Below are 14,462 nucleotides of genomic sequence, written 5' to 3' on the forward strand. Positions count from 1 at the left end.
CCCCGACAACATCAGGCTTGAAACTAATCATCTGGCCTTCAGGAAGCTACTGAAGACATTCCTGTTTCACTGAATGACTTCACCTTGTTTCCAGGTCTTACAGCGCTTGGATGCCTTAGGGTAGCCATGCGCTATAGAAGAACGTATTCATTCATTCATTCATTCCCTCTCATAAATAAAAATGGAAAAGGTCTGGTAGATTATTTATGGAGGGTAACGAGACACCTCCTCACATACAAATACACAGCAAGAGTTTGGAATCTACAATAAAGTTTTGGACTTGCATTTCTCTCCTTGCTGTTCTATGTCTCATACTAATGTATTATTGCATGGCTTCAAAAGTCAAGTAAAACATATACAAGGCCAGATATGATAGGTCATGTGTGTAAGTTGAGTTGAGGGAGTCTTATAATTATTAAATGATTTTTCTTGATATCCTGTTTTCTGATCATCTAGAGTCCATGTGTTTTTATAGGTTTCCCTGTCCCTCTCAGTTTTTACTTTCAGGGCAGTGTGTCCTTCTGGTTACCTGGAATAGTTGCTTCTCCATGGTCAGACCCTCTGTGTCCACATCTGGTGGCATCTCATTGGCCTCTGATTCTTCAGTGGTGAGGCCTCTCAGGTGGCTCACCCAGTCCTCCAGACTGGGGCCAACACCTTGGAACAAGGACTCGAAGAAGAGGGCGCGAGGCTTGGAAGGCCTAGGAGAAGGTGAGAGTGGAGGACACTGGTGAGAAACTGGTGCATGGATAGAAGAGAGCACAGTGTCACCTAGAAGCATGCACTAGAAGCAAACGTGTGATTATCTTTATCAGATTCTTTTGACAGAGAATCAACCACGACCATGACACTGGCTTATCTCAGCCCTAACCAAAAGCCCTGCATTTTTTAAGGGAAGATGGATAAAAGGCACAGACCTGGATGCCCTGATGTGGCTTCTGTGTGTGTATGAGGGTGTGTGGTGTAAGTATGGGTGTGTGTGAAAGAGAGATAGTACAGGTGCATATATTTGTCTGGTGTTATACATGACACTTTACCTGTAAATATATAATACAAGATTCTATTGATTCTTTAAGTCATGGGAAAGCTCCTGAACAGTTACACTTATTTTCTAAAATTTTATATATTTACAGTATGGGTAAAGAGTGGACCCAGTGACAGAGAGACCTGATCACTTCCTCAAAAAAAAAAAGAAATAGAAGAGAACATCTAGAATAGGGCCAGGAGAGACAGAAGAAGGAAAGGCATTGAGGTGTATTTTTAATAGATCCATTAGAATCTTTTTCAGAAAGATAGCAAGTTAAGGTTGAGTTTGAGATCATAGTAACTATGCACAAAACAGTGAGCTTCTGCTGATCCACTGACACTACACTGAGGTGGGTGGGCTACAAATGCTCAAAGATGGCACCCGTCATAGGATGCACTGACCCTCACCCACCGATGTGGCATGCTTCCTCATTGGGTCACGCTTCTCACAAGGTGGGCATTGCAATACCCACTGGGCCCCCTTGGGGCCTTTTTGCTGGAGATCTTTTCATCACAGGGGTGTGTGAAATAATTTACTATTATTTCACACACCACAGCACAGCAAGGGAACTTACTGTGCCACACTGCGTGAAAGGGGGGAGCAGAAAGGTTCCATATTTACAAATATATGGCGTATTTCTTCTCTCTCTTCGCACTGGCGCACAGTGTGCTACCTAATGCCAATGCAATTAATGCCAATGCAATTACCCTGGCACCCTAGTGCAAGGGTGTCTGTATTAAGGGCAGGGTTGTTTTTGTGCAGAAAGGAATACATTCTTGCAAAAAAACAATCTTTAGGGGCATATTTCTCTTTCCCTATGTGCTGCAGAATGCAACACACATGGAAAGAGGAAGTAAAAGGAGGAGAAATAAAGATGCTTCTCCTTGTTACGCCTCTGTCATTGAGGCGCGCCATTTTGGTGCAAACCCAGGTCTGCAAGTCTTTGTAAATCTTGGTCTGTGTCTAAGTACATGGGTGGATGCATGGAAACGTCCATGCTCTACTTAAGTAATGCCTACCCGACGGAGAGTAACACAAGGCAGGGCTATCCTCTGCGCTGTGTTTCTTTGTATTTACAAAACCACGCAAAGTGGCTTTGCGTGGCTTAGTAAATGCCCAAAATGATTTTTTGTCAGGGCGGCACCACAAAAGTGATGCACCACTGATACAAAATCACAGTAAATCTGGATCTCAATGTCTGGTATTAGCCAGAGAAAGGCATGGTGCCCTTCTCCTAACTATGGAAGTGATGTGCTAGATTAGAGCTGTGCTTGGAGCTACAATTGCCTACTGCATGTCTGATGCCAAATTTATTAACAGGAGTTGCCCATGCCAAGATTAAAACCCCATGTGAAGCAATAGGGGGAATCTTGGCGCTATTTCTACTTAAAACTAGGCCTGGGTGGAATTTCATTATGCCGGAGTAATTGGAGTAGTTGCTGTAATTCTGCATTACTTCTTTGACGCAGATTTACCTATAATTATGCATTACAGCTCCTTGCATAGTTAATAGTAATTTGGGGGTCAAAATCCTAACGCAAGAGCACATTGAGCAAGCACAGGTGGCTGTTCACGCTCGCTATTGATGTTCTGCTGCATTGCGGGCTGTTTCTTACTGTAAAATGCATCCTTGCTTCTATTTTGGATGTAACGGTGCATTTTGCACTAGGAAAATACAGCTAAATGTCATAGTAAAATGGTGCAAAATCCTACCCTAAGAGCACATTTATAGAGCGCGAGTAGCCGCTCATGCTCAGTATTCGTGGTATGTTGCGTATAGCGCTGTTTCTTTCCACAACATGCATTCTTGTGTCCATTTTGGACACGAGTGGGCATTTTTGCATTTAGAAATATCATTAAATGCAGAATTGCTCTTCCTGTGCAATTCAAGTGTGATCTTGCAGAATTTTTAGGTAATTCAGTGTGAATATGTTACAATGATTTACAGGACTGACACCCACCCCTACTTAAAACTATAAAAGTCATATCTGCGGTTCCCAGCATTCGATTTGTGTCATGTTGGTGTCATTTTGTTTTAAAAATTGCAGTATATTTTCCTTTTTGGGATTTGTATTCTTTTGTATTTTCACTTTATTACTGTTTTGGTACTGCATACATATCTTACATATTACCTCTAAGAGAAGCCTTTCTGCTCTGTGCTGTACCTACCAGGGGGTTGAACCCAGGTTAATTCAGTGACTTTGAGGGTCAACCCTGACAAGTGCTTTAATTATTTCTTGTGGTGAGGAAGTCACAAATCCAAATATTAATCCAATTTCTTCCAACTTCCTTTTTGGGAAAAACACGTGGGCTTTATTTAGAATCTGTTGGGTGCAGGATATCTCATCTGTGGTGGGGAGATACTCCACTCGGGTACCAATGGCTAACAGGTTAGAGATGGCAGAGGGATGGATGTGTACATTTTACAGTGCTTATTTGTGCTACCCAGTGGTACAAGCAGTGAATGGCTGCAAGGACCCCAGCATGCAACAGCCATGCCCAACATATATGCCGCAACGTCGAAGGCGGAGTCGCGGAGTAGAACTAGTTTCAGCTGGTGTAACAGTAGAAGGAAAAATGACAGAGAGGATTTCAGCCTAGGGCTATGACCTTGCTTCAAAGAAAAGTTAGACTTGCCCATGAGGAAGTGACACCCTAGAGGAATAAAAAACAAACTTTTCCACAAGATTCGACCTGTAAGTTTCATGTTGCTCACGGTCAGAACATTGACTCACTGAGCTAGCTCATTAGAAACATCTGCAGGTTAAATGTATCTGCTGGTTTAAAATGCTCCTGGGAATAACCCACCTGCTGCAGAGATATATTTGTGTTCGACTATAGTTTATTACTCACAAGAGTAATGAATCAGCTGCAGAGATCTGTAATCACCTATGCATAGCTTTCAATAATCAATAATCTTAGGCTTAATGTAGACTCTGAGGAGAACTACATCTAACCAGCCACTGCGCTGCTTTGAATCCCAGTAAGAAACCTCAGTGGGTTCATGTGTTTGTTGATGAGCTCCTGTACAACAATAAGGGTTACTCTGACTTCCTGCAGTGCTAACAATGTCTCCTTCTGTTGTGTCAATAAAATGAATACCGTTGAGATGGCAATTATTTAAAACCTACTATGAAGTATCCAAGCAATGCCGTCTGTAGCTTCCTTATTGCTGACAACAATGGGTGGTTCTTTGCTCACATATATTGATTGTTGCAGCATTAAAAATGTTTGATCTGAGGCTGCGCCTTGAATGCGATGGAGTCAGACAAGTCCTATGCTAATATGCATTGATGATGCCTGTGTAGTGAGATTGGCATATACAATTAAAGTATGAGCCCACTGTAGTGTGGTATACCGTAACCCAGGGCCTGTAAATTAAATGCTGCTAGTGGGATGCAGCACTGATTGTGCCACCCACTTAAGTGAAACTCACAAAAACGACATCTCTCGTGAACCGGAGGTTGTGTATTGAGAGAAAAAGGAAAGCAGAAAGTGATCCTTTATAAGGAAGAGAACCCTTGCTCACCCGAGGGTGACATGCTTCATAATTTGGCTTCCTCCTCACATCGTGAGTAACACCTTAATACATGTTCCTGGCCGGCCATTGCAGCCTGAATGCAGTTTTAAACTTCAACATTGACTTGCCAATATGACGCCCTTGCCAAGCCTTAAACTTCACTTTTATTGCACATAAGATACCTCTAAGGTAGGCCCTAAGTAGCCCATATGGCAGGGTATATTGTAATTAAAAGGTTGGGCACATATCTGTAAATTTTACATGCAGTGGTAGTGAAAACCTCCAAAATTTGTTTTTCACTACTGTGTGCCCTATCTGCCCCATAGTATAACATTGGGTTGCCTTGGTACATGTAATAAGTGCTAACTTTTGATTGGGACCAGGTAGCCAGTTCATGTTTCATTTCTATGAAATTGCAATGAAAAATCATCTTTAATGGTAAAGTCGGATATTTAATTACAAATTTGAAAATACTACTTTTAGAAAGTTGGCATTCCATTTTCCTGCCTTAGCCCTTCTATGCCTGCAGCCTATCTTTGGTAACATGACTGGGTGTAACTGGCAGGTATAGCTTGTGAATTCCTCCTAGACAGTCACACAAAAAACGGATTAGGTGTGCCTGAGTCGGCCACCTGCTGGCAGGATGGTGGGGGGAGCGAAGCTGAGCACTGCTCCACGTGCAACTGAATAGGCTGTGTGTGTCACACAAAGGAATTATCACTTCCAAATTGTCACTGTAGCCAGATTAGCGCCAGGGCAGGTGAGTCAGGAAATTCATTGCACGTTAAAGAGAATTTCTAGAAGCTTCTCCCAGCTTCCAGAGGAAGGGCACCAGGTATACAAATAGGACTCTCAGTCCCACTCCTCAGTTCAGTCCAGGACCTGCGAAGGACTTTCAGAGGACTGCCTGCTACTGTGACCTGCTGTTCACTCTGCAAGGCTGCATTGCTGTACCATGAAGGGCTGATTTGCTACATGGAGCCTGCCTTGAATCCTCAGAGGTCAACCTTGTTGTTTGAGCCCTGCATCTTCACCAAAACCCAGTACTACCAGAGTGACTCCAGGGGCTAGGTTGCTGGTCTCCTGTTCAGAGTCACAGGGACATTAAAGGCTCCCACCATTTTGAACCCACACCTGGTCCCATTCTGAGTGATTTCTGAACACCAAAGTGGTGGCCCACTAGCCCTGCACCCTTGGTTGTGTTGCTAATGGTGCTCAGATGGCCAAAACCTAAAACTGAGGACTTAGAAAATGTTTGGCCGAAAACGGATCTGAGAACCAGGAAGAGACCGGGACCAACCTGCTTGCCTATCTGCCTGAGGTGCGTCGTCAGTTGGATTGACTTTGTGGCTTATCCTTCTAGGTTCTTCTCTGCTGCAGCAAATACTGTTTCGTGGTTCTTTTCTAAAGGGATATACGAGCCACTGGAATGGTCTTCGGCTTCAGCCTTCTGTCTCATCCCGCTGAGGATTTTCACTTCCAAACAAGAGACTAAGTCAAAATGTACAAATATTCACTGCAGCTTCGACCCAAGGCTCCTAGACGAAGATGCTCCCTCCTTGGACACCGCTTGCAGCCTTGACCAGCTGAACTTTACCTTCTCAGAACATTTTTCTCAAAATTTCTTCAAAGTCTGAAGGCAAAAGCTGACGGGGCCTGATCCACTTCTTCTATCCGAATTGTGCTCCATTGCAGTCAGTCATATTTTGCGACTTTGACTCGTTCTCGTGCGATGTCCGCGGTTGGCGCTAGTTTTTACTAAAAACTTTAAAAGTTTATAAGTCTGGTTGTACTGATTGGATTTTGCCATTTTGGTGCCAAATATTCCAGTAAAACGTATTCAATTTTTCTAAATTGGTGTAGGATTTTTCTTGTATTATATTTTCACTTTATTACTGTTTGTGTGCTGCATAAAAACTTTTGTGGTTCATCCTGCAAGGGATTGTTACTGATGCTTGACCAGGGCTCACACCCAAGTCAACCAACAACCACATCTCTCACAGTAAAGCACTTATTTAAGTCTTTCACCTAAGATTTAATAGTTTAATTACTATCGAGCATCAATGTACGTGCAACCAATTTGCAGTGAGAATTACGCTGTAATCTAGATCATGGGGCAAGTCCATGATAAGCAGTGCTAAGCCTTATTTACTATTTTTTTCAATTAATTCAGATGTCCTAGGAACTTCGCTCATAGATAGCGCCTCCCTCCAGTGAAACTGAACGTACATGTTTTTAACTTAAAAAGATCATGAGAAGGATGTCCAAGGAAGGGATATGTTCTAGGGGGAAAACCTGGAACAACATAACTTGAGGTCAAGTGGCAGCTACTCCCAGATGATCAATGTGTGCAAGCCTTTACAAATGATGTCATCTTCCTCTGCTGTTTTGAAATATCTTCCTAAAAAGGATGACTAAATCACATTAACAACTAGTAATGGTTCTGCCTGGCCCTTGGTATATTACACTGCCTAACCTTTTATGTCAGATTACTGTACAAGGCAATATTGTTCTGTTCCATTGGGTGTAGATGTTCTGTTCTTAAGTAGAATACGGCAATATTTTAGTAGACAATATTCAGGATACAATATATATGTCAGGTAACTTCTGACTATGATAGGCTGATACCACACTGCTTATTTGTACCTCTTATCTGTACATTTGTCGCACTTGGAAAAAGAGATCAGACCCACACGGCGGTATTTTATCAGAGGGTCTACTCATTTACTGGCTGCTAGACGGACCACGGATTGAGCCCTCCTTCGAACCACATTTCCTCCGTAGGTTCTGAAGATGGACCGCTGATTACGCCCTCCTTCGAACCACATTTCCTCCGTAGGTTCTGAAGATGGACCACTGATTACGCCCTCCTTCGAATCACATTTCCTCTATAAGGTTTGAAGCTTCTTACCTCTCTGCGTCCTCCTCAGGTCGGGGTCTTGCGACTGAAGCATCTCTGGCCATGGGCCGTTGGGCTTCTTCTGAGGATGCGTCCTTCTGCATCTGCTCTTTAGTAAAAGAATAGGTAACTCAGTAATAGAGTTGAGGGAGAGAGGAGGGAAGCAGAGATTCTAACACCAGGGCATGAAGACCAAACATCCCTCTTGAGTAGGGAAGAGTGTGTTTATGAAATGCATGGTATAATGCTGGTGGCAGACTACAGAATTTGGGATGATGCTTCTCTGGAGGATGGTGGGCAGACAAGCATGGACTACTTTGCACCCAGAAACTATCTGGGACTCCCATGTATTCACCAAAGCCTGTGGGATATAGGAAACTTTAGTAGGTTATTCAATTGTGTTATAAATGTGGTGACCGCCCAACGGCACAATGTGGTATTATTATTATTATTATTATTATTATGTTTCTTATATAGCGCCTGAATCGACCCCCGAAGGGGTATCTCCGCGCTTGCCTTGGGAACCCGTCCTGGCTTTTCCCTGTGAGATAGCCCCTACAGGGCATCCCCAAGGTGAAAGCCAGGCATCCCGCCGCGGGGGGCCGTTGTGGAGATTAAGCAAGCTTAATGCCCAGAGTTGCAGAGTGTGAACCCATGATTAGGTCAGGCACCGAAGCGAGAATTATCGAGTCCATGGACATTTGAGCTCAAGACCCTGCCGCGTCGGGAATTGAACCCTGGTCCCGGGTCTGACCTCTGCTTCAGGGTCTGCCTGCTCTAACCAGTGAGCCACACTTCTCCACAGAAGACCTCTAACACACTAGAGTGGAGGCATTTATATACATATAATATGTGGGATGACTATTTAGTTCTATAGGTAGGTCCACGTAAGTCTTTTGGCACTTGGCTTTGGAAAAACAAAGTTTAATGCCATCCAACTCAACAGAAATGATGAACCAAGAACGAAATGCTCTACTCTGCCAAGCCAGGGCGACAAGAGCGCTAGACATGATTCCCAGAGTCCTATAACCCTCCCTTTCCCTTGTTAATGTGAACATTAGGGTGCACCATCCCTTGCTAGAGTAATATGGTCTGAAGAGGGGTAGATCGTCTCACACAAGTGTTTTATGCATGCCTAGGACCGCCAAATCCAAGCCAGCGTTGGATTATGCACATAATTTGCACTGAAATAAATTTTATGAAAATTGATCTTGTGTGAATGTCCTAAAAGTCTGACCTGGAACCGGCCCTCCTGGGTTTACATTGGTCACCACATTCTAAGGCATCACTTGAGTACATCCTTTGCAAGTATGGGCAGCGAAACAACATATATCTTAGCAGATATGTAAAGTAAACAGGTTTTTGGTACTACAACAAGCAAATGTTGATTCTATGAAGGACTGTTCACTCCCACATTCAGAAGGCCGGAGAGTATTTCTGTAAGTTTGATTAAGGCAGGAACGGGTTTTGCCGGGGGGGGGGGGGGGGGGGGGGGTCTGTCATGGTAACCCCACTGCAATCCAACCAGGGAAGATGTTTTCTGTTTACCATAAAGAGTTGGATAGTACCAAAGTTAGAAACTGGCGCTAATTTTTTTGATTAGTTTGACATTATTGTGAAATATGCCCCTTTCCTTTGGCATAGCATGTGAATATTTCTATTGAAAGGGAAATCCACTCGCATCAGTGTTATGAACTCGGCACAGTAGTTGTTGTACACTGATCTCCGGGTAAGTGTGATTTCCCTTTTTGTGTTGCATTGTGCAGCTTTCTTGGTTTGCGATAAAGTAACACAAACCACGTTTAAAGACAGGAGAAGCTTCGAGTGTGAGGTGCACACAACAGGGATACGCCTGGAGGCAGGGTTACAGGTGTTTACTAGGAAGAGAGTGCGTATGTGTGTGGGTGTTACTCTGTGTGCTTAGAATATGTGTATTCATGGGAGGACAGCTTCACAAAGATGCGCTGGGATGGTGTGTGTGTTTGTTTGAGTGTGTGGGTCTGTGCCTGTCTTCGTGGCTGTGCATGCGCCCAAGCATTTGTTACATTATGGGGACTGGTGAGCTCAACTAGCTGTTTTTGTCTTTGTGTGTGTGTGTGTGTGTGTGTGTGTCTATGCTTCTAAGTGTGCCCGTGTGTGTGATTGTGTGCATGTTATAGGATTAATATAAATTTCAATGTGCTGGGGCAGCCCCTGGACATGTCCTTCAGGGGTGAACTGGTAATGTTGTGCATGTGTGGGTCCCCCAAGGATGCCACAGAGGTGGCAGTGTGTGTCTAGCAGGGTGCGAGTGAGTGACAATGTGCCACCTCAGCGGTACTGCCTGAAAACGTGCCATCAGAACCGCTGTGCCAGTTAATATGCACAACAAAACTGTTGTTCAGTCGCCATGACAATAAAAATGATTGTGTTGGAGCAACTGAATATCAAAAGTAAATTGCCAGTAAATTAGCCTCTCAAAACTATTGTGTCTGGAACTTTTCCAGAACTTTACCATATCAGTAACCTTTCTCATTAGAGTGACCAGTCTCAATTATGTGGCACCGCAATTAATCAGTCCTTAGGAATTCCTGCACCATTTAGATTGAAATTAGAATGTCTGCGCCAATTAGACTCCCTATCAACAACGGTGCAGTCGATTGGCCCAACAGAATACACGCGCCAGCTAATACGCCATACTGAATTAATGCAACAGTTCCTTATCCAGTAGAACTCCCATGCCAGTCGTATGCCACCCATATGACCATGGTACTTAATAGGATTAACTAATTGCTCGCCATTTAATTTGCAATGCTGATTAATTGCATGGTGGTCCCGGACTAGGACAAGCTTCCGACACACTGATGCCCACAGACCAGTGGCAAAGAGGCTACTGGGAAAGGTTTCTGGTCGCAGAGCCATCTGAGGTTCCACAGATGGGAAATGGGCAGTTTCCTCAACTTTCAATAAGATGGGGACCTTTGTGTTTCACGGGGGTACGTTCATGCCGCTTTAAAGCACTTCTCCTGTTCCTCTAACCTCTCAATGAGTCCCTACATTTGCACCAGAAGTTTGGATTTGATACAGCAATTATCCAGGTATGGAAAAAGATATACTCCAGGCACCGACTGAGGCTAAAGATGGCCGCCCACTGAAGAGAGACCCTGCGAAAGCATTCTATGGCCAGAATTTATTGTGAAATGGAAGCCACTGGAGTAATGTTCCTTTGCCAATACTCCTTTTTGTTGGCCATGTCAAAGTACGCATCCTGAACACTTGTGAACAATATCCAATCATATTGCTGCATTGCCTTCACAGCGATCCAACATTTATCTGATATCTAGGGTGGACAGAACTCTCAGGACCCACTTCACAAAGGCAATCTAACTTTACGACTTTTGCTATTCACATAGGTCATTTACGAGTTGTACCTTTACGTCCGCAGTCTGACCGGAATCTCCGGCTTGGTCGTACTCTCTGCACCTGAGCCGTACTCTCCGTCTGGGGCCGGATGAAGTGTAATCAATGGGCCAGGATAACATTTTTACAAAAAGGAACATTAGGAACATGTGGAAAATGGTAGAGGAGGTCATGAAAATCAGTTTGGGCAGGGAAAAGGGTGTGGCCGGACACAACATCATATCACAGAAAAGTTTGCTCCTTTGCATCATGGTACATGCAGTCCACAATTTGCACTCCCCTCAGTGATGACTTTAGTATTAACACTACAGTCAACACTAAGTGGAGAGCAAATTTTAGACTGCATGTTCCATGATCTGAAGGAGCAAACATTTCTGGAATATGATGTAGTGTCCGGCCACACCCTTTTCCTTGCCAGCCCGAGTTGAAGTGTACAGCTCTGGAGCGGAGAGGACTGCCTAAGCCGGAGATTCCGGCTCCAACTGCAGAGACTCGTAAATGACCTCTGTGAATACCAAAAGTCATAAAGTAAGACTTTTGTCTCAGATTGCCTTTGTGAATCAGGCCCTCAGAGGTTTACTCTGCGGAATTCCACAGATTTGCCTAAAAACTCTGCGAGATTTCGTGTGCAGCGGAGTTTGGTACAGCGTGCTCCTCTTGCTTATTTTTAGCATTGGGAGCTTGTTCTGTGCTGAAATATCAGTGTGAATAATACCCTGTGGTGTCCAACAGGGTGCTTATTCTTTCTGCCGCTTGAGTAGAGTTTCTACTTGAGCGGCAGATTTCTCAATGCGAGTGACAGCTTTCTCAATGCGAGCGGGAGCGACCTGCTGCAACCACCTACCTTGAGAAACCTTCCCAGGAGGCAGTCTAGTGCTCAATTTACTTGCTCGCCAACATAATGTTGGTGAGCCACATGCGAGAAAGAACTCCCCCAAGTGGCGGTTGGACATTCTTGCCGAAACTCCATACTCCAAGCGGAGAGCGGTGTGGGAAAAACTCCACAAACTCTTCCGGAGGAGCGGAGTTTACTACCCACCCCTATTGATATCTCAGATTTTGGAGTCAAATCCGAAGGTTCATATCCGTTACTGGAGACAGGTTGGTGGCTGCCAAAGAGAACAAAGCTGGGGATGTCCAGTAAAAGTTCCAGTGATGGTTTCATATATATGTTGTACACAATGTATATGGAACTGATATTGGTCTTGAGTGAATTTGAAGGTTTGTATTGGAAGGAGGAAAGTCTACTGTTTGTGAACTGCTTCAGGAGTTCCAGGGCAGACAGGGTTGGGATTTCTCGAATTACTGATCTCAGATCTGAGCACCAAGTACACCAATTTACTAGTTAGTCATCAGTGTAGCAAAGCTGAGCATTCCAAGGCTTGCTGAGGGAAGTGGCGTGGGGAGAGCTCGGACGTCATTGAAACATGTAACAGCAGTCAATAAACCATCGTCGACCCAGTGCTTTTGTATTTAAAAAAACTTTACTTCTAACACACAACATAATTCCGGACACATAAAATTCAGCGGGCAATTATGCTGTATATATAGGCCAAGGTAAAAATTACTATCTGCAGAGGCCAGCTACTATTACCTAATGTGAGTGCTCACTAATTAAGTCTAGGGGTGAGCAGGATTCTGCAGAATTACATGAACATTCTGTGAGATTCCACGGAAATCCACAAATGGGGTATTCGATAGCAAAGCTGGACAGAGAAAAGCCAAGGCATGGAATGGGTAGTACCTGTAATATCCCTGCGGACACGGGCTGAAAAGACCTGGTGGTACATCTGCTCCATGAACTGTGGAAGGGTCTGAGTGAAGAAGGAAAAGTCCACATTGTTGCGCAAGAACTCCTCAGCTAACCGCAGAAAATCCAGGAGCCCCTGCACGTACGAGCGAAGCTCTGAAGAACAAGAAAAGCACATAAGGCAATGCAAGTGCTGAATGCACACCATACTTTGTATTTGGGAATTGATGTAGGTCAGGAAGAAGGTGACAGCGGCTCACATGACAACTGATACTCTTCTTTGGCCACTGACCCATGTTTCTCTTATTTCTCCCAGGTCCTTTCATGTTGTTGGCAGAATAGGGGTAGTAGGAATGTCCTGTAAGGCATTCCTACTAACAAACCTATATTTACTTGTTTTTCTCCTCCTTTCCCTTTGCATTTCCTAACCCTTCCTATTGTCCTGAGGCAAAGATCCAGGACAATCTTCCAGAATGTCTTCCGTCCATCCTTTGCTGCCCTCTACAATGGCCTCTCAGCTATGCGGGTGTGTTAGATGTTGAGATATTGGATGATTGTGGGTATTTTGAGTCCCATGAGGCCTCCTCTCTCAGAGACAGTACATTTTCTTGTTTGGCTCTATTTCCCTCTTGCAGTCCTTTTCCCTACTTCTCTCCTCTGGTGACCAAGACCAAGGAATGTTGCCCTTCCTCCATGACCTCTTAGTAGGCCACGAATTTGTTGTGTGACATATTGTCTGCCCTCATGGTCACCCTTAATTTTCCACTTTTACTCTTGTAAGTCCCTTTGCATGTCTCCTACTGATGCAAATACACCAGACCGCTTTCCTTGTGCATTTCCCTCCCTCAATCGCCACCTTCAACACCAACCTCTCCAATTCCTCAATGCAGTAGATGAGTAGAGATTGGCTGGTATCACATTGTGTCACCTGACTTTCGTTATAAAGTCAACCAAAGGCTTCCTTGCCCAAGCTACTAGCGAAGGTTCTGACAAGATGGGGGACCATCAACACCCTTTAGACAGGGCACTGGAATCCCTCCTTTGATGGACATGAGTTGTATTTGTGTTTCTCTTGTCACTGCACTCACCACATTTCTTCAGCTTTACTCTGCATTTCTCCTCTGCCGCTTGGGTGCAGCCCGCCTGGCTCAGGTGTGGGGTGCAGGACTGGCTGTAGAAGGAGCAAAGCCGGCCAAATTCTGTCCCTTGAGCATCTTCTGGCAGCTTGGAGAGACTCAGCAACTCATGACAGGTCGGCTCCCTGCTCAACGGTGACTCTGTGAGAAAAAAATAAGAACTTAGAGCTTGCCAACATGGCGGTAGAGAAGGCGATAGGACGGAACCAGGCGCAGGTCATCATAGTTGAACAAAGGGAGCGAGAACAGGGGTTAAGAAGGAACTTACAACAGATCCATATGGCAGAACAATGAGAGAGAGAGACCACTGGTTAGGGAAGTAACAGTAGAGGCAGGGAAATAGGGTGAAATGATGGGTGAGACAGGAGGAATAGAAGGAACAATTCTCCGATAAGCATGGCAGAATAACGGGAAAGAGGTCAAGTGGAGGGAAGGAACTACAGACAAGTCAACATGGCAGAGAAAATGGAGAGAGCTAATGGGTTAAGACGGGACTGGAGGCAGGCCATCATGAAAGAAGAATTGGAGAGACACAAGGATAAGAATGGATTAGTGGCAGACCACCATGGCAGAACGGTAAGAGAAAGACAAAAGGCTGAGAAGAGCTGTAGGCAGGTAAACATGGCAGAACAATGGGAGCGACACAAGGGCGAGAAGGAACTAAAGGCAGGTCAACATGGCATAACAATGGAAGAGACACAATCGACTAGGAACTGGAGGCAGGCCAACAT

The 14,462-nt window shown here is 44.5% G+C and overlaps 1 protein-coding gene across 1 annotated transcript in view; it reads right to left on the bottom strand.

The window, feature by feature from the left end:
* Positions 1-14,462, bottom strand: part of PRSS56 (serine protease 56) — a 47,567-nt gene that overhangs the window by 8,750 nt on the left and 24,355 nt on the right. Inside the window, exons 9-12 of the mRNA XM_086944956.1 lie at positions 13,684-13,872; positions 12,590-12,751; positions 7,459-7,555; positions 530-701 (exon numbers count right to left, since the gene is read on the bottom strand). Coding sequence (XP_086801082.1) covers positions 530-701; positions 7,459-7,555; positions 12,590-12,751; positions 13,684-13,872 — 620 coding nt within the window. The remainder of the gene's footprint in view (positions 1-529; positions 702-7,458; positions 7,556-12,589; positions 12,752-13,683; positions 13,873-14,462) is intronic.

The sequence above is a fragment of the Lissotriton vulgaris genome, chromosome 11, assembly GCF_964263255.1.
Source record: "Lissotriton vulgaris chromosome 11, aLisVul1.2, whole genome shotgun sequence".
Classification (NCBI taxonomy): Eukaryota; Metazoa; Chordata; class Amphibia; order Caudata; family Salamandridae; genus Lissotriton; species Lissotriton vulgaris.